This window comes from Ursus maritimus, unplaced genomic scaffold (genome assembly GCF_017311325.1).
Source record: "Ursus maritimus isolate PB19 unplaced genomic scaffold, ASM1731132v1 scaffold_12, whole genome shotgun sequence".
Classification (NCBI taxonomy): Eukaryota; Metazoa; Chordata; class Mammalia; order Carnivora; family Ursidae; genus Ursus; species Ursus maritimus.
This window is the reverse complement of record NW_024423564.1, coordinates 6,805,077-6,825,728: the sequence shown is the minus strand read 5'-3', so window position 1 is coordinate 6,825,728 and position 20,652 is coordinate 6,805,077. Positions and strand designations below refer to the sequence as shown.

Sequence of the window (20,652 nt, the reverse complement as noted above, 5' to 3'; positions counted from 1 at the left end):
CTTAGTACTTTACTCGCATGTGTCATTCATTACGGGCATCATGTCAGTCAGTATAGCCTCAATTTACAGATGGGAAATTGGCCTGACTCACAAATAGAAGAGAACAGATTTGGGAGTGGTGGAGCTGGGCTGTGAACCCACATGGGACAAACTCAGCCCGTGCATGTGTTGCCATCTTAGAACGCTGTTTTTCCTGTGAGTGGGATCCCTGGTTTTTAGGAGATGGGAAGTAGGAGCTTCAGTAGCAACCAACCGAGATAGAGTATCACTAAGGCTCTTACGCTTCGTTTACAGCCTTCGGCTTACGTGTTGGAGATTTTTAAAGGAATTAAGTCGAGGTGAGTCCCAGTGTACGACGACTGTAATTTGTCAGCTAACAGCATGTATCGAATGCCTGTCTGACCATGAGATAAACAGAAGTTATAATCGATGGTTATTTTCCTTATAGGTTTAATTATGTCAGCATTTTGGTGAAAGTAGTATATTATAATGTCCTGAAGCAGAACTAGGAGGCTCCTCCTAAAGTATGAAGGGAGATACTTATAGAGACAAATGAAGGGTAGTCCTACTTTATATTCTAGGTAATGAAATCATCTGTTGTCGGTCACAAGGACCAACTGGGAACCTTTTTTGGTTGTATATTTCCTTTGACTTATTTTTTGTGTATATACACAATTGGAATCCTGTGTATATGATTTTATATCCTGTTCTTTTTCACGGAGTATTTCGTGAGCATTTGCTCAAGTTACTAATATTCTTCAAAAATGCATTCATTGAATTATGTCAAAACATTCCATTGTAGGAAATTACTATTGGATTTCCTTTTGTTTTTTGCTATTAATCAGTACTGCTTCGGTGAACACCTTTACATAGGAATCTTTGTCGTCGCATAACAATAACTGATCAGCGGGCATCAGCTTTTTAAAGGTCTGCGTTGCTGAATGACTTTCCAGAAAGCTTGTAGTGATTTTGGCCAGGCTTTAAAAAATTCTTTGCTAGTTCAAAGGCCACGGGTTGTATTGTATTTTTTAATTTCTTTTGATTATTAATGAAACAAAAGTTTTATCTTTGTTGGCCATTTGTGTTTTTTTCTGTGAATTTGTAATTACTTATCCTTTCTTGTACCCTTCAGTAGTTTCTTACTGGTTTTTAAGAATGCTTTGTATCTTTTGTCATATATTTTAAAAATACTGTTTCTTGTTTGTGATTTACCTTTGGATTTTACTTAGGAGTTTGGCCTACTGAAAGTTATTTTCATAACAGTTCTTAATATCTAAATCTGTCCCTTGCAACAAGAAATAAACAGACCTATCTGAGGATAATGATGAAACTTCCCTGGAGAAATGTAAAACTAAATTAATTGAAGTGTTGTGCATTCCTAGAAAGGAAGATTCTGTGTTCTAAAGATTTAGGTTTGTTTGTTTTTTAAACTAGTTTATAGCTTTGTGAGTCCAGTTGAAGTCCTCTTGAGATTTGGAATTGGAGTTGATGAAATGATACTAGAACTAGTTCAAGAAAAGTAAAACAAAACAAACCAGAAGAAAACAAGCGAGAGCTTTTCTCCTGGATTAAAAAGCTATAAAATTAGCGAAACTAAAATACTACAGGATTGTTGTCAGAATCAATCATTAAAACACACTTGAAAGCCCTGAAACAGGATCTCATATGTTTCAATGTATGGCAGAAAGAAGTATCATATAAAGGTGGAATAGTCAACAAAAGACTGGAGAAATTAGTTATTTCTCAAAAAAAAAAAAAAAAAAAAAAACCAAAAACCACAAAGTTATATTTTCCTATCACGCCATGGACAGAATGCATCAAATAGATTAAAATATTAAATACAAAAAAAAAATTGAAAAGAGGGAACTATTCAGAATATAGATGAATAGTTAATTTAGCCCTGAATGGGTAAGATCTGTTCAAATATAAAAGCAGGAGGAAAAAATAATAAAAGATTTCAAAATTGAGCATGTCGAGAAATGTGGCATTTTTAATGTCTTTTTCCTTCTTCCCTTCTTCCTCAGTGAGCTGGAAGAGTCTCTGCTTGTGCTACCTTTTTCTTACGTCCCGGACATCCTTAAGCTCTTTAATGAATTCATCCAGCTGGGCTCTGATATTGAACTCCTGTGTAGGTGCCTCTTCTTTCTGCTCAGGTAACAGCCTTTCCAGAGAATACTGTGTCTGCTCGGCCTAACTGCTCCGGTGCTACTTGAACGGATGGTATCAACACTCTGGGATTAAGAAATCTGATGTTTCAGACTGAGAGGTGGTTACAGGATTTCATTGTTGTGTGACATAAATTGTTATCCTGTGGAATCAGTCTTGTCCTTAAACAAGGAGAGTGATGGCCCGTCTCTTCTAAGTCACAAGACAGAGCATCGCTCAGGGAAGCTTGCATAAGCATAGGTCTCCACGTTGCAATAGCTCTGCTCCTTGTCTTTTTGCTGAGAGCCCATTACTGACTGGCCAGTTTGTCTCGTTTGTGGTAGCTTTTTAACTGTGTAAGCAAAATGCTTTAGTTTTGTCCTCATAACAGCATCGTAAGGAATGGTGCCTTTATTTTTCAGGTCTCTATAGAAACAAATGGAAAAGTAAGGGCATACGTGGAGGGAGGGAAGAAACAAAGAAAATATGTTTATTATTCTTAAATATAAACAGGTCCTCTTAATGTGTAATTGAGCAGAATATATTTACAAGAGTTTAAGAATATACTCTTCTTGAATCCTGCTCTCTGCCCCTCAGTCTCCAGCTGTTACAGCAGAGAACAGATACAGGGAGATTCAACACTCTTTAAAATGCTGTTATGAAGAAAAATACAAACTGGTCAGCTAATACCAAATAGTTAAAAAAAAAACAACAACACACAGACAGGTATATTTAATGAATGGTATTTGATCTATTTTCATGCTTCTTAATCCTCTGTTCCTTTTATTCCATCAAGATAGTAGCAAAAGAAGAACAGTGACATGTTTATAGTATTCTGTTGCCATATTTATAATTTGGGGCAAGTCCCGAGGCCTTAAATTGGTACTCAACATTGTTGAGTCTCTATGGCATCTGTACTATTGAAATCAGGGTTATTGATTGTAAGTGCGACACCATGAGTGCTTCTGGCATATCAGGGGCTCATAGATGGGGAGTGCCATACAGGTAGCTGTGGCAGCCCATGGGTGAGCTTGAGGGTCCGCACCAAGGAGCGTGGGTTCATGGACGTCATCTTGGTACCCGAAGTCAGAGTCTGACTGATCAGTGACTCTTTTTTTGCTGTGGCTTCACTAGAAATATTAATAAACCTTTGTTGAGTTAGTATTTCTTCGAGTGCTCATTTCTCTCTTGAGCTTTCCGTAAAATACTCTGCGAAAAGAGCCAGCTTTGCAAACAAGTTGAATGTGTCATAACTTTTATAATAGTTGTGTTAAAATTGACATCAGGTAAAACTGAGTGGCAGGGAAGAAACATCTTTAGCTATGCTTTGCCAGAAGCATTTCTGTACTGCCATGATGATATGGTAAAATGGATCTTTTTCTGTTTGGGGGGGGTTGTTTTGTTTTTTACTTTGATATTATCTGCTTTTCTAGAAGGGGTGAACAGAGCCGGAACCACCTCTCTTTGTAATGTGACCGTTTTGTTTTTCTGTTAGGATTCACTTCGGGCAGATCACTAGTAACCAAATGCTTGTGCCAGTGATTGAAAAGTTGAAGGAAACAACTATTTCAAAAGTCAGCCAAGTCCGGGTAGGTATCCTTGTAGAAGTACAGTAACGAGGAAGTCCTGGCATGTGTGTGACTTGGAAGTAGCATAGTGAGCTGTGCTTGTCTTTGGTGGTATTAACCAGACACATATCGGTATTTGAGATAAGATTTTCGTTGGAGCTCGTAGGAGTAGAGAGAAGAAAACAAAACAAAACCAGAAAGACCTTAGACAAGGAGGGATGAGTAAGAACACCTGAAGCATTGGTTCTCCTGACTCGTATTTGCTGCTGTATTGAACTGAAGTGGGAGAAAGGTCGTTTAATCTTTCTTCTACCCCCACCCCCCAGGATGTTATCGGCTTCAACATGGCAGGTCTGGAATATCTCAAGAGGGAATGTGAGGCAAAAAGTGAAGTTATGTTTTTTGCTGATGCGACCAGCCAGTTGGAAGAAAAGAAGAGGAAGAGGAAAAAGAGGGAGAAGCTAATTTTAACATATACTTAGAACACAAATGTGGTGCCCTTTTCTTTTTATTTAAAAGGACTTCTAAACTAAGCCGTGGAATTGGTGTCAACTTGAAAATAACCCAGTAACAAAGCTCACTGTGTTACAGAAGATGTCAGGATGTGGTTCCCAGCTTTGCCTGAGGAAATGCCCAGTGCGGGACTGTGGGCGCCATTTCTTGGACTTAAGGCCTGATAGTTTAAAATCTTTCTGTGCCCTCGAAGGTTGAGCCCTTCAGTAGTTGTTCCCATTTTAGTCTAGCAGAGAACAACGAACTTTTATTTTTTACTAGTTGTTTGACTAGAGCTGAAATGAACATTTCAAAACTTTTTCTTATTTCTGTGATAACAGAAGATTTAATGTGTTACTCTTTGTATTCCGTTTTAGCTCGTACAGAGACTATCAGGTGCACAATTGATTGCCCTCTCCCATTAAATGCAGAGTCTTGGACTTACAGAGCTGAAAAGGACCATAAAAATTCTCTAAAACACCCTCCTTCAACTTCACCTCTTAGAGGTGGTTATATCTGTATATAAAAATATCTAATTGCTAATTGTTTCTACTTCTCTAAATAATGTTTCTAATTAAAGTGTAGTCAAGCTGAGGTGTCTTGCTGGGCTTCTGGGTGATTAATACCATACACATACATAAATACATATGTACTTGCATGGTAAGAATTTGGGGAGGTGGGAATATTTTAGAAGACATGGACACATAGAAGAAATGGACACATTCCTTTGGGCCTGGCTGCTCTTTATGGGAAGTTTTTAAGTTACTGCTCCAACTTCGTTGCAGGTCTGTGCAGATTTCGGTGTTGTCTTTTTTTGTTGTTTTTTTTAAAAGATTTATTTAAATTCCAGTTAGTTAATATACAGTGTAATATTAGAGTCACACGTCCAGCACATTGATTCAACACTTCCATACAACATCCGGTGCTCATCACAAGTGCCCTCCTTAATCCCCATCACCTGTTTAGTCCACCCCCACCCCTCTGGTAACCATCAGTTTGTTCTCTGTAGTTAAGAGGCCATTTTTCTTGGTTTGTCTCTTTTTTTCCCCTTTTCTCTTTTGTTTTTTAAATTTCACATATGAGTGAAATCATATGGCATTTGTCTTTCTCTGACTGACCTACTTCGCTTAGCATTATATTAGCAGGCTCCATCCACATCATTGCAAAGGGCAAGATTTCATTCTTTTTTATGGCTGAGTAAAATTCCATTGTGTGTGTGTACACCACATCTTCTTTATTCATTCATCAGTCGATGGACACTCGGTCTGTTTCCGTATTTGGCTATTGTAGGTAATGCTGCTATAAACATCAGGGTGCATGTATCCCTTTGAATTAGTAGTTTTGTATCCTTTGGGTAAATACCCCCTAGTGCAATTGCTGGATCATAGGGTAGTTCTGTTTTTGATTTTTTGAGGAAGCTCCATACTGTTTTCCAGAGTGGCTGGACCAGTTTGCATTCCCACTAACAGTGCAAGAGGGTTCCCCTTTCTCGCATCCTCGCCAACACGTTTCTTGTGTTGTTGATTTTAGCCATTCTGACAGGTGTGAGAAACCACATTGTGGTTTTGATTTGCATTTCTCTGATGGTAAGTGATATTGAGCATCTTTTCATGTGTCTGTTGGCCATCTGTAGGTCTTCTTTGGAAAACTATTCATGTCTTCTGCCCATTTTTTAATTGGACTATTTGTTTTGGGGTGTTGAATTTGATAAGTTCTTTATATATTTTGGATACTAACCCTTTATCAGATAGGTCAATTGCAATTATCTTCTCCCATTCTGTTGGTTGCCCTTTAGTTTTGTCAACTGTTTCCTTCACTATGCAGAAGCTATTTATTTTGATGTAGTCCCAATAGTTTATTTTTGCTTTTATTTCCCTTGCCTCAGAAGACATATCCAGAAAGAAGTTGCTATGACCGATGTCAGAGAGGTTACTGTCAGTGTTCTCCTCCAGCATTTTGATGGTTTCCTGTCTCACTAGGAATTTTGAATTTTTATATTTGGTGTAAGAAAGTGGTCCGGTTTCTTTCTTTTGCATGTTTCTGTCCATTTGTTAAAGAGACCATCTTTTTCCCGTTGGATATGCTTTCCTGTTTTGTCGAAAATTAATTGACCATATAGTTGTGGGATTTTTTCTGGGTTTTCTGTTCTGTTCTGTGTGTTTATTTTTGTGTCAGTACCATACCTAGGTATCTTTTTTTGGTGCAATTGTAAACGATCGATTTCTTGATTTCTCTTTCTGCTTTGTTATTGGTGTATAGAAATGCAACAGGTTTCTGTACATTGGTTTTGTATCCTGCAACCTTACTGAATTTGTGTATCAGTTCTAGCAGTTTTTTAGTGAAGTCTTTCAGGTTTTCTGATAGAGTATCATGTCATCTGCAAAGAGTGAAAGTTTGACTTCTTCCTTGCCAATTTGGATGCCTTTTATTTCTTTTTGTTGTGTGATTGCTGTGGCTAGGACTTCAGTACTATGTTGAATAAAAGTGGTGAGAGTGGATATCCCTGTCGTGTTCCTGACCATAGAGGAAAAGCTCTAGTTTTTCCCATTGAGGATGATATTAAACTGTGGGTTTTTCATATATGGTCTTTATTATGTTAAAATATGTTCCCTGTAAACTTTGTTGAGGGTTTTTATCATGAATTGATGTTGTACTTTGTCAAATGCTTTTTCTGCATCTATTGAAAGGCTCATATGGTTCTTATCCTTTTTTTTATTAATGTGGTGGTTCACGTTGATTGATTTGTGAGTATGTTGAACCACCCTTGCAGCCCAAGAATAAATCCCACTTGATTGTGGTGAATAGTTCTTTTAATGTAGTGTTGGATTTGGTTTGCTAGTATTTTATTGAGAATTTTTGCATCCATGTTCATCAGGGATATTGGCCTATAGTTCTGTTTTTTAGTGGACTCTTTATCTGGTTTTGGTATCAGGATAATGCTGGTGTCATAGAATGAATTGGAAGTTTTCCTTCTTCCATTTTTTTTGGAACAGCTTGAGAAGAATAGGTATTAATTCTTTAAATGTTTGGTAGAATTCCCCTGTGAAGCCATCTGGCCCTGGACTTTTGTTTGTTGGTTATCAGTCTGCTCAAGTTTTTCATTCTTGTTCCAGTTTTGGTAGTTTATATGTTTCTAGAAATTTATCCATTTCTTCCAGGTTGTCCAGTTTGTTGGCATATGATTTTTTATAGTATTCTCATAATTGTTGTTTCTCCTCTCTCACTTGTGATTTTGAGTCCTTTCTCTTTTTTTCTTGATATGTCTGGCTAGAGATTTATCAATTTTATTGATTTTTTTCAAAGAACCAGCTCCTAGTTTCATTGATTGGTTCTATTGGTTTTTTTAGTTTCTATATCACTTGTTTCTGCTCTAATTTTTATTACTTCCCTTATGCTGGATTTAGGCTTCATTTGTTGTTATTTTTCCAGCTCCTTTAGGTGTAAGGTTAGGTTCTTTATTTGAAATTTTTCTTGCTTCTTGAGGTAGGCCTATATTGCTATGTACTTCCTTCTTAGGACCGCTTTTGCTGCATCCCAAAGGTTTTGGACTGTTAAATTTTCATTTTCATTTGTTCCCATGTATTTTTGATTTCCTGGTTAACCCATTCGTTGTTCAGTAGTATGTTGTTTAACCATGTATTTGTGGTCTTTCCAGATTTTTCCTTGTGGTTGACTTCCTGTTTCATAGCATTGTGGTCAGAAAAAGTTCATGGTGTGATCACAGTCTTTTTGTATTTATTAAAGTCTGTTTTGTGACCTAATATGTGATCTGTTCTGGTGAATGTTCCATGTTCACTTGAAAAGAATGTGTATTCTGCTGCTTTAGGATGGAATGTTCTGAATATATCTGTTAGGTCCATCTGGTGCAGTGAATCATTCAAAGCCATTGTTTCCTTGTTGGTTTTCTGTTTAGATGATCTGTCCATTGATGTAAGTGGGGTATTAAAGTCCCCTAGTATTATGTGTTATTATCCATATAGTTCCTTTATGTTTGTTATTAATGGTTTTATATATTGGGGTTCTCCTAACTTGGGGGCATGAAGATTTACAATTGTTAAATCTTATTGGATTGTCCCTTTTATGATTATATAGTACCCTTCTTTGTCTGTTTTTATAGTCTTTGTTTTCAAGTCTAGTTTGTCCAATAGATGCATTGTTACTCTGGCTTTCTTTTGACATACATTTGCATGATAAATATTTCTCTCCACCCCCTCACTTCCAATCTGCAGGTGTCTTTAGGTCTAAAATGAGTCTCTTATAGGCAGCATATAGAGAAGTCTTTTATTTTTATCTGTTTTGATGACCTGTGTCTTGATTGGAGTGTTTAGTCCATTTACATTCAAAGTAATTATTGATAAACATGTATTTTTTGCCATTTTATTATTTTGTCATTTCTGGAGAATTTCTCTGATCCTTTCTCATCTTTGTCACTTTTGGTCTCTCCTTGGCACTCAGAGTCCCCTTTAATTTTTGCAGTGCTGGTTTAGTGGTCATGCAGTCCTTTCATTTTTGTCAGGGAAGCTCTTTCTCTTCTTTTATTCTGAACGATAGTTTTGCTGGATGGAGTATTTTTGGCTGCAGATTTTTCCCATTTAGTGCTTTGAATATATCATGCCACTTTCTTCTGGGTTGCCAAATTTCTGTTGAAAAATCTCCAGCTAGCCTTATGGGTTTTTCCTTGTAATTTAGGGACTTCTTTTGTCTTGTTGCTCTTAAGATTTTTTTCTTTATCACTATATTTTGCAAATTTAATTACAACATGTCTTGGTGTTGACCTGCTTTTGTTGATTCGATGGGGGTTCTCTGTGCCTCCTGGATCTAGATATCTGTTTCCTTCCCCAGATGGGGAAGTTTTCTGCTATTATTTCTTGAAATAAATTTTCTGCCCCCTTTTCTCTCTCTTCCTCTTCTGGGACACCTGTGATATGAATATTATTACATTTGATGGAGTCATTGAGTTCCCTAAGTCTATTCTCATGTTCCATAATTCTTCTTTTTCTTTTTTTTTCAGCTTTACTATTTTCCATTATTTTGTCTTCTCGTTCACTAATTTATTCCTCTGCTTCTTCCAGCCTGCTCTTCATTGCATCAAGCCTGTTTCCAATCTCATTTATTGCATTCTTTATTTCTGATTCTTTTCTAACTCCTTTATCTCTGTGGTAAGGGTCTCACTGATGTCTTCTATTCTTTTCTCAAGCCCAGTGAGTATCCTTATGATTGTTGCTTTACATTCTCCATCAGTTATGTTACTTATATCTGTTTTACTTTGATCTCTGGCCATGGCCTTATCTTGTTATTTCATTTGGGATAAATTACTCCAACTTGGCATTTTGTCTAGTCTCTGCCTTTTTCTGTGTTTAGAAAAGCCAGTTATGTTTTTGGCTCCTGTAAGTAATGGCCTTTATGAAAAAGAGGTCATGGAGTGCCCAGAACCTGGTGCTTCAGGGAGTGTCTCCAGTGTGTGCTGCCTGCACTCTGCTGTTGTCTTTTAAGCCAGTTATCTGCAGAGGCTCTCCTTGCCTGCTGTAGGTCCCTGGCCTGAATGTGGTGAGTTTTAACTAAGTGTGCTCTGGTCTGCTTATGAAATGAGTCCTGACACCACTTCCACCAGAACCGAGGCCCTGCAGAACTCTCTGGTGGGGAGATGCAGGGTGGGCAAGGGTTTGTGCTGGTCTTCTGGGGTAGAAGCCCACCACGCTGAGACTGAGGCAAGCTTGACTAAGAAGGCAGTCCTGCCGGAGCACAGGAGTGTGGGGTTTGTTGTAAGCAAGTTAGGCAGCCAGTGTCAGTGCTGAGCTGCTTCCTTCTGGTGGCTCTGTGTTTATCCTGAGGAGTGGTATGTTTCCTTTGTTCCCGGAGAGATGTCTCTCAGTGTTGATAATCCCCTCCCCCCACCTCCCATGTCCCAGGCATTTTTTCAGATGGCTTTTTCCATGCTGTCTACCCCCAGATTGTTTGCCTGCCTTCTCTTCTGGAGCAGCACAGTGCCCCCTGGGCTCTATCCCAGCCAGGCCCACTGACCTTTAAAACTCTAGGCTTTAAGCCCCATTGGTTGCAAGAACTTACGAAATTAAGCCCTTCTCATTTTCCAAGCCAATGGCTTTCAGGAAATACTCTCCTGGTGTGTTCCCCTAGCTGCACCTCTATCTTGCCCTTCACGACTATGGCTCCCTCCCCTCCATAACAACCATGATCCGCTTCTCCCCTAAAACACATCTCCTTACTTCCAGCTTCTTTGATGTTGCCTCTTCTCTCCTTTTAGCTGTGGAGCTTGTTCTGTCAGTCTTAAGGTCAATTTCTGGGGTATTTATGCTGATTTTATCATTATCTAGTTGTGTTTGTTGGACAAGATGAACCTGGGGGTCCTCCTACTCCACCGCCATCTTCCTTTCTCTCTCTCTGTCTTCTTGAGTCAGTTTCAGTGGTTGGTGTCCTGTGAATTTGTCCATTTCATTTAAGGTGCTCTGTTGTGGTGCCACCATTTTCTTGCCAGTCTCAGAGCTGCAGTTCTTGTATGGTTATCTGAGGGTCCCTAACCACAAGTCTAGTACTGTTCCTGACCATAACAACACAGTCACTGAAGTAAAGTAAGGAACATGGTGGTGTTATTCATTGCACAGAATATAAGTAAAGATTATTTTATCTTAGAGTTCCTGAGGCTTAAGTACAAAAAGGTAAGAAAAGACCTAATACGGTGGATTCTAGGTGCTTCTAGTCCAAAGAAGCAGCTTTTTCTTTAAACATCTGTTCCTGCTACTAAGGAAAGGAGTTAGTTACTTATTGAAAAATATCCTAATTCCTGAATGAACAAAGGCTGGATCTATATGTTTTTGCTTCTTTTTTTTTTCTTTTTAAGATTTTATTTATTTATTTGACAGAGAGAGACATCCAGTGAGAGAGGGAATACAAGCAGGGGGAGCAGGAGAGGAAGAAGCAGGCTCCTAGCGGAGGAGCCTGATGTGGGGCTCGATCCCAGAGCACCGGGATTATGCCCTGAGCCGAAGGCAGATGCTTAACGACTGCGCCACCCAGGCACCCCTGCTTCTTGAAAATGTTCATCAGAACATAGGAAACTGCAGCATTTCCCATTAACGTTTTTGATGTTTTCCAAACCAAAACAAAGTCAGGAGGGTACTCTACTTGTATTTAAAAGTGTTGCTTTCCCATAGCTTTGCCATCAGTTAAGATGAACAGTAGCAGGGGATTTAAAGGTGTTTCTGTTTGGTAGGTATTACACAAATTAAAGAGGAGAGTTTATGACAGATGAAATGATGTATATAGGAAGTAACTGAGCTCCAACTTTTGGTCAAAATACTGAAACTCCTTAAGCCTAAAGGTTTGAGGTTAACCAGTCAGTTAAAAAGTAAATTTTAGGGGTACCTGCATGGCTCAGTTGGTTAAGCGTCTGACTTTTGATTTCGGCTCAGGTCGTGATCTCACAGTCGTGGGATCAAGCCCCTCGTTGGGCTCCACGCTCTGCAGAGTTTGCTTAGATTCTTTCTCCCTCTCCCTCAGCCCCTCCCCGCTTGTGCTCTCTCTCTATAAAAATAATAAATACATAAAATCTTTTTTAAAAAAATAAATTTAAAAATTTTAAGCCAAGCCAGTTTCTAGTCATTAAGTCAGCATTTACTGGCTTAGCCAGCCATTGGCTAGGTATAATCCTTAGTACAGGAACCATGTAATGAGTAATATATCTTACAAATCATTCAGTGTTACCTGTAGAAGCTGGTGATGCCATAAAGGAAAGCCTCATGAATGGTTTATTGGGAATATAACATCTGAGCTTTCAAATATTTATATACGTCTCTATGTAAAGAAGAAATGCTTAACCGTTTTGAGATTCCCTGGCTGAAAGTTAGGTGCTTGGTGTACTTAGTTATTAAACTGTGTCTCAGTTCAAGTGTCCTAAGTCATAGCTCTCCCGAAATCTCTAAATCTGGCAGATGACGTAGGACAGTGCATTGGTGTCTATCGTCGGGCCCAATACTGTATCTAGGGTTCCACTTACCTACCAGCACAATTGGTGAGCCTGCTCAGTGTAGTCTTTCCAGGCCAGCCACGAACTCAGGAAGAAGCCACCTGGCCTACATACACTATCCACAATCTGCCTCCTTTCCTCACAATTTAAGTTCCTAAGTTTTAAAATGAGACAGGTTCTTAGGAGTAACATCACCTTATATTCTAAGTCCTGTCACTATTTCTGAAATGTGGGCTTCGAGCAGTTCTCATGTGATTTTAGGACCAAGCACACATGGTCCAACAGCCACTGGCCCCAACCCTTGTTAGGTCAAGTGCAAGTTGCCCTTGTATAATTCCTTCCCTGTGAGTGTGGGCAGGACCTAGTGACTGGCTTCTGAAGAACAGAATACAGCAAATGTAATGGGGTGTCTCTTTCGAGATTGGGCTACAAAACACTGTGAATTCTGCCTTGCTCACACTTTCAGGCTCTTGTCTGATAAATCAAGCTGCCCTGCTGTGGGATTCCCTAAGGAGAGTCCCACGTGGCAAGGAACTGCATCCTGCCAATGACCACCTGAGTGGGCTGAAAGCACATTCATTCCTAGTTAAGCCAGAGTAGCCAACTGAGCTCTGTCTGGATTCTGGAACCACAGAAGCTATGAGATCTTAAATGTCTCTTGCCTTAAGCCACTAAGTTTCAGGTAGTTTGTTACATAGCAACACATAACTGATAGAGCTTCTATAGACCGAATTACTTAACGTGGTGATGCTTTGGATTCCTCATCTATAGATTAGGCACAGTAGTGTCTGCCTTCATAGAGTTATTGTGAAGTGCTTACTGACTCAAAATAAACACAAGATTTGGTACTATTGTTAACAGTGTGAGCTACACAACATCTAAAACTACAGAATGATTCCAGTACACACATACACACATAGAAGGGATGGGAAAGAAAGAGACTAAAATATCACCTGTTAGCTCTGGGCAATATAGAGAATCTTTACACTAGATGTTTGTCTTTAATGGAATAAGTACAGTAGGCATCTTTCACTCTCATTAACTCTGTGATAATATGAACAGAGGCATAAAGGCAACATCCTTAAGACATTTCTCCTATTAGGCAGATTCACGAAGTTACTTCTGATAGGATTGGTGCCAACAGGAATTAGGTATCTATTCGAAAGCTGTGCTGTAGTTTTGAGAGTCGTCTAGCTAGTGATGCAGATTTCACCACTTCTCAGTTTGGAGTAACTTCCAAAAGTCATGGAGTAGAACTGACATGAACCATGATTTCAGTGGTTCCCAAAGTATATTTTAAGACCCTTGGGGCCCTTAAGAACCTCTCAAGAAGTTTGAAGGGTCAAAATATTCTCAAAACAATATTAAAATCTGTAGTAATTTGAAGAGTGGTCTCCAAAAATTCATGTCTACCCAGAACCTGTGAACGTGACCTTATTTGGAAATAGGGTCTTTATAAATGTAATAAGATGAAGTCATGCTAGATTGGAGGGGGCCCTAAATCCAGTGACTGTTACCAGAAAAGAATGCAATGTAAGGAGACACAGGGAAGGAGGCCACGTGACCACAGGCAGAGATGAATTGGCGTGATGTAGCTATTAGTCAAGGCACACCAAGGACTCTGGCTACCACCAGAAGCTAGGAGAGAAGCAGGAACAAATTCTTCAGCCTCTAGAAGGAACCAGCCATTGACTACCTTGGTTTCAGACCTTTGGCTCCTGAACTGCAAGAAAATAACTAACTTGTCTTAAACCACCTAGTTTGTGGCAATTTGTTATGGAAGCCTCAGGAAACTAATAGTGATACCAGGAAGTGGGGTGCTACTGGAACAAATGCCTAAAAATGTGGAAGTGGCTTTGGAATCGGGTAATGGGTAAAGGCTGGAAGGATCTTGAGCAGTGTGATAAAATAAAAAGTCTAGGTTATCTTGAAATGACCACAGGTAAAAGTAAGGACTTAAAAACACTTTTGGTGAGGGCTCAGAAGGAAGCGATGGGGACAGGGAAAGCTGCTGTCATCTCTATCAACATGAACAAAATGTTGATAGAAGTATGAACATTAAGGGTGCTCCTGGTGCAACCCTAGACAGAAATTAACATGTTGTTGGATACTGGAGGAAAAGTTATAAGGTGGCAGAAACCTTGGCTGACTTGTGTTCTGCTTTTGGGTTTAAAGTAGAACTTGTAAACAATGACATTGAATATTTAGCTGAGGTTTCCAAGCAAAATATGGAAGATGTGGCCTGGTTTCTTGCTGCTTGTAGTAAAATGCAAGAGGAAAGAAATAATTTGAGGAAGGAACTGGTTAGCAAAAAGGAACCAAAACATGATGAGTTCGAAAATTCACATTCTATCCATACTGCAAAACAATGCTAAGGTGTACTCTGGAGCAGTCACCAAGGGAGTGTGCTGAGAGATTAGGTTTATGACCAAGGATACAATCAGGCATCTCAGCGGAAGCCAGGAAAAGAGGTGCGGTTATCCAGGAAGGATCTGTGGAGAAGCCTCATGTCTAACAATACCACTTAAGACATTTCCTTGACATCCATGAAGACTGACAGGGAATGTTACACCAGCAGAAATGCTGCTGGTTTGGCCTGATGGGGACAGAGATGGGACAAGATGAAGGAAGGCTCCAGACTTCTGGGATTCTATAAGCAGGAAATGGGCTGCCCAGAGGATAAGACTGTGTCCCAGGCCTCTGAAGGTCTAGAGGTTGAGGCTGGCAAAGCCTCTGTGGGCCCAGAGGGCAGATCAAGCCACAAATGATTATTCTAAGGCTTTGAAACTTCATGAAATTTGCCTTGCTGTGTCATACACTTGCTTTAGCCTAGTGACTCTATTCCTTCCACTTTCTTCCTTTTGGAAATATCTATCCTATGCCTTTTCCACCATCGTATGTTGCAAGCTGACAGCTTGTTTTCTAGTTTCACACATCCACCAATGGAAGGGAGACCAAGGCAGGGAATACCAGCGTCTTATGCATACTTGATTTAGAGGGATGAGATGTGAAACTCTTTGAGTTCATGCTTACTTTGATGAGAATTTAGGTTTGGAGTTAATGCTGAAACGGGTGAAGAATTTTGGGAATGTTGGGATGGGATGAATTTATCTTGCACATGGGATGGATGTGAGTATTGGAGGACCAGAAGCAGATTACACTGGGTTTGTCTCCACAAAATTCATGTCTATCAGAAACTCTGAAGGTGACACTCAGGATTAGGGTAGCCCCTAAATCTAATGAGTGGCGTTCTTATAAGGAGAGAGACAGAAATATATACACAAGGAAGAATGCCATTTTAGACAGAGGCAGAGATTAAAGTGATGTAGTAATAAGCCAAGGAACACCCACGAATTGCTGGCAACCACCAGACGTTAGGAGAGAGGCATAGAACAAATTCTCAGTCTCCAGAACAAATTCTCCATAGAATTTGTTCTCCAGAACAAATTCTCAGTCTCCATAGAACAAATTCTCAGTCTCCCCCGGCACCTTGATTTTGGACCTCTGGCCTCCTGAACTACAAGAGAATATCTGTTGTTTTAAGCCACCTGGTTTGTGCTACTTTGTCATGGCAGCCCTAAGAAACCAATACAGATTTGTTAGAGCAGTTCTAGGAAACTAATACAAGAAGCTATTTAGCTTTTTCTCTCATGAGCATACAGTAGAGTTTTCCAGAGGCTGTGTGATGTCTGATATCCTGACAGACTGAATATAGAGCAGGCAGGAGAATCCAACTGTGTTGTAATAAGCCAGACATCGAAGAAATTTGTAAAAAAATAAAACAATGTCCCATGAATAATAAATTTTTGTTTTGGAAAATAGTTATTTTTCATTAAAAAATAGATGTTAATATATTGGCGTTGTTATGGTTTTTATACTGAAAATGTTTTCCAGCTTTAATTCCAATTTAGTAAATGTGATAGATATGACCCACATGAATGAAAACTATTTGGGATCCTTAATAATTTTTAAGAATACAGAAAGAATCTTGTGTCCAAAATGTTTGACAACCATGGGCTTAACTGTAAATTTTCGGAAGGACATCCTGGTGTTGGTGCCCTTGCTTTTTGGAAGTTCAGCTTAACATTGAAAATCGTGCTTAAAAGAACTTTAGAATCACATTGAAGTAGGTTAGATTTTTACCTCATTTACTTAGGATTCTCTGAGCTTCATTTTCCTTATTTATAAAGTGGGAAAGATAACATCTATCTTCAGTAATATGAGGATTAGATATGATAATGTATATAAGGGAGTAGCTATTATAGTTATTTGAAACAAGTATTTCCACCCCACCAGGTTAAGTGGCTTACTGGTTTCTGGATGTAAGAAGACAGGAACAAACATGAGGTCTAAGGCCTCACATTTGAATGGTGGATGATCAAGGTTCCATTTGTTACTTACTGGACCTAACATTGAGAAATTTTACGGGACATGAAGACTCCGAGTGTAGAGGAAGAAATCGTTGAAGTCCTCTGGACCATGGGATTTTCTTTTCCCTGAGGAAAATCTTTTGGTCTGTTATCATAATTGCTACTTGTTAAAACTGGTAAAATACATGTTAAGGACTATGACTTTCATGACCAAATGATTTGTATATACTAGCTCAGATAACATTTGAGAATCAGAACCTCTTCTCTAGCATCATTAGCTCCATTTTGGGTACTTTTCTATGCAATGTGAATTCTAGGCTTAGGGAATGAAGGATGGATATTGATTTCCTGGATTTCCCCTGTTCACCCAGTGTATGCTTCTCTGCCGACAGTGGCTAATCTTCCTACAGGAGCCATCAGTCACCATAACCAGGTTCCAAATCACATCAACATCCAGATATCATGCTTTTTTTAAGAAGGGATAGTTCTTGGGAAATGGGCTATGAAGTCTCACTACTGACATTAGAAGTAGATAAAAGATCTAATAAAACTCTCTTCCCCCTCTATCTGTGCCTAACTGATAGGTGGCCTTTAATCAATGAGCAAGGAATAGACACTTTATTAGCATAAATGTAAAATGACTTAATTGCTGAGACCGGCAGCAGGGATCAGGTACTCTGGATCAGCATCCAATAACCTGTATGAAGAGGATATGAAGACTTGATTTAATTCCTAAAGGAAAAAACTGGCTCTTTGGTTAGGTTCCTTCTATCACTACAGAAGAACCCTGCCATCAATATAGTAAAAAAAAAAAAAAAAATCACATCCCCAATGAGGTCTTTCTGACTACCCCATTCTAAATCGGAATCCTCCTTAACACTCCCTGCACCCCCTTTCCTACTTTTCATTTTTCCCCATTGTACTTATTGGCACCATTATAGTCCATATTTTACTTATTTTGTGTACAGACTCCTCCCACTGGAACATAAGCTACATGAGGGCAGGGATTTTTGTCTCTTGTTCACTCTGCCTAGAACAGTTCCTAGTTTATTAGAGACACTTATCTTTGAAATAAGTGGACAGATGCTTTCAGCTCCATTTCGACTGAAATCACAGTCATTTGACACAAATTCCCCTAAATTTCCCCTTCACCTCAGAATGTCTGGATCCTTAGCCATCTTCACCCACTCCCTTGCCAAGACCAACCCTTCAGCTCTGTTCTTGATAATTCTCTTGATCTCCTTTAGATATTGCTGCTTTAATTACTTCCTCTCATTCATATTTTTAAATATTTCTCTTCTGATCCATTCCCTTCAGCCAAATCTAGCAATCTACTTAAACCTGAAATTTCCTTGACATCTCTATAGTATCTGTCAACTATGTCCATGTTTTCCTTGTAATTGTTTCTATGGCTTCTGAGATATTTCTTGGCTTTCTAATTGCTTGCTCTGTCTCCACTGCTTCCTCTTCTTCCTCCTACTCCCTAAACAGACCCCAGATCTCTGCTCCTTTCCCATACCTTCAATCGTCACCTCTGTGTAGATGATGCTTAAAATGATTACATCTCCAGTTCTAACTCCTCAATTGAGATCCAGTCCCACATATCCATGATTCATTCCTTGAGCCCAAAACCTTGGAGTTGAAATCTTAGGTCCTCTTACTTCCTCCTATCAATGGGTTCCACCTCAGATTTTACAGCATCCCCCCTCCCCTGCCTAATGTCTTCGCATCCATGTCTCTCTTCCACTTTTGCCACTTGATAGTTTCTGTCCTTACACTTGGCTTACTGAAGTGGTTTTCCAATGGCTCTTTGCTTCTATTTGTGTCCAGTGCTCTTCTTCAGCGTATCCAGCACAATAACACTGGATTCATTTTTATAAAAATATTCTGAATATATCATCCACTGGTTCGGAAATCTTCAGTGATTCACTCTTGCTTATATAATAAAGTTTAAGCAGGGATTCAGTCTTCCACAACTTGATTCCAACCAACTTCCCACTATGTTTCCTAATATTCCCTAAGTTCTCAATAAATCGAACTTCCTACACTTCCCAACACCTGGAGCTCTCCTATTGCTGTGGATTTGTTCATTCTTTCTATTTGAAGTCTCTTTTCCTCAAAAGTGCTTGCCTTTTATAAGACCCAGCTCAAATACCAAATAGGTACATCACTACAACACAAAGTACTATATGCTTCATGTCACTGGAGTGCAAAATGATATAGGAATCAAGTGGGAAGACTTTATTTCTGCTTCTAAATTATATGTCTTTTAAGAGTCCAATTGTCATTTTTATACATGAAAAAAATATTCTATACAGTACCTTGCATATAATAGTTTACTTGATCTCTGTATGGTATCCATATGCAAGAGACACCAGCATGAAGGTGTGTATGTGTGATTCTGTGAATATCCATTTCTCCTTTATAATAAGAAGGTATCTCCTACTCCCTAACAAGATTACAAGTTTGTTCTGATGACAAAGACTTGCTTTTCAAAACCATTCTAATTGTCTGATACACCATAGACAGCCATTAACATTGGCATTAGTTCAACTCACGGTTACTGTGCATGTGCTGTGTAACAGGCATTTTGCTGGATGCTTACAAAGATGAATGAAGACAGTCTTCATCCTAAGAAATTTAACTCTATGGTCTTAAAGAATTAATAATGAAGCTAGGGAGTACGGGTGTGAGGGGATTAGAGAATAGCATTTTGACTTCTGGTTTCCCACTGTTGAAATGTAATTTTTGCTCTATTTATGACTACTTAAATTGAGCTTTAAAGGATATTTGCTTCCACAGGTAAGAACAGGACGTCATGTTCAGTCATAATCTCAATATTGTGCGAGATGTGCGTTGACCCCTTGACACCATCCTCTCCAACGGCCATGGCAAATAACTCCACCTTCAGTTCCGTCTGCAAACCAGCCGCCACCTGTAGCATACAATGTAGCTTTAGAATCAGACATATCTGGGTTCAGATCTTGATTTTAACCTGAATTTGGGCTAGTTACACTCTCTAATCTTATTTTCTCATCTATAGGTTTGGCGCTCATGAATGATTGACGTGATGGCGTTTAGAAGAGTCACTTTGTGGATCAGTTAGGTAGAATTCCATTGAGCAAATGGGACCAGGATAAATTGTTGAAGGAGAAAACAACCAGGTGCTATTCAGGACAAAAATGTCAGTGTGCTGGTGGTGAAATGCAGGCAAACTTTCACAATACCACAGTTGTGCTCTCTCTTGAATGTCAGCAGTAGGTTTCTATGCGCATCCTTGTAGATAAAGGTAAATCTAAACCAGGAGAGAACCTGAGCCCTACAACTTCCCTGCCCTGCCTCTTGGTTTATAGTGTGTCTAATGGAGGACCTGTGATGTGACAAAGCCAGCAGAGGGAGACAGAATGAGTTTAAATGCCAAAACTGCTTAGGTCTGAAAACTACATGGAAGAGGTCTGGACCAACAAAGAAGAAACCTGATATGTAATGAAGAAGAAACACAGGAAGGAACGGGCTTCTTGCCTTGTTCCTTGAAGAGAACACTGGCCAGGAAAGAAAGAGCTGTTTGTGTTCCTAAGCTGCCTCTCCAGGAGGTAGGTTAAAAAGCAGACTTGAGAACAATTATCTGGAAAAAAATACTCAGAAACCACCACATGGAAAGCAATTAGATACAAATATTTTTTTTCTTCAGTATAGTTTATAAATAATAGAACTGAAAGATGTTTCAACTGCTTCAACAATGTGCTTGTGAAGTTCTGCTTACTGGAGGGTATCCAACTCTCCACGTCTGAGGACCAGGCCCTTCGCCCTGGAGCCCAACAATGAGGGCAGGGCTGGGATGACGCCACTCCGCACGAGGCAGCTGGCACCCTGCCACCACTCAGGTCTACCCGGGCTCTGGGCATATTCCTTCAGTGTTGGCAACTAACCAAGCTGAACAGTGGTTAGATTTACATATGGAGAAGTCTATAGATTATATTTTTGCAGAGCCAAAACTTACTGTCAAAAAGGAAAAAAAATGTAATAAAAAAACCTAATAGTAGAAAGTGAGCTTCAAAGAATACATGCTGGGTTTTTAGTACCTCCAAAGGTTGAT

The 20,652-nt window shown here is 39.3% G+C and overlaps 2 protein-coding genes across 3 annotated transcripts in view; one reads left to right on the top strand and one right to left on the bottom strand.

Moving 5' to 3' along the window:
• Positions 1-4,799, top strand: part of WDR3 (WD repeat domain 3) — a 30,166-nt gene extending 25,367 nt beyond the window's left edge. For both annotated transcript variants that reach the window (XM_040626854.1, XM_040626853.1), the window contains exons 24-27: positions 295-338; positions 2,025-2,153; positions 3,641-3,734; positions 4,040-4,799. In XM_040626854.1, coding sequence (XP_040482788.1) covers positions 295-338; positions 2,025-2,153; positions 3,641-3,734; positions 4,040-4,195 — 423 coding nt within the window. In that variant the 3' untranslated portion in view covers positions 4,196-4,799. The remainder of the gene's footprint in view (positions 1-294; positions 339-2,024; positions 2,154-3,640; positions 3,735-4,039) is intronic.
• An 11,503-nt stretch (positions 4,800-16,302) lies between these two features.
• The window catches only part of SPAG17 (sperm associated antigen 17), a 214,253-nt gene continuing 209,903 nt past the window's right edge, over positions 16,303-20,652 (bottom strand). The window contains exons 47-48 of the mRNA XM_008706365.2: positions 19,347-19,491; positions 16,303-16,732 (exon numbers count right to left, since the gene is read on the bottom strand). Coding sequence (XP_008704587.2) covers positions 16,593-16,732; positions 19,347-19,491 — 285 coding nt within the window. The 3' untranslated portion in view covers positions 16,303-16,592. The remainder of the gene's footprint in view (positions 16,733-19,346; positions 19,492-20,652) is intronic.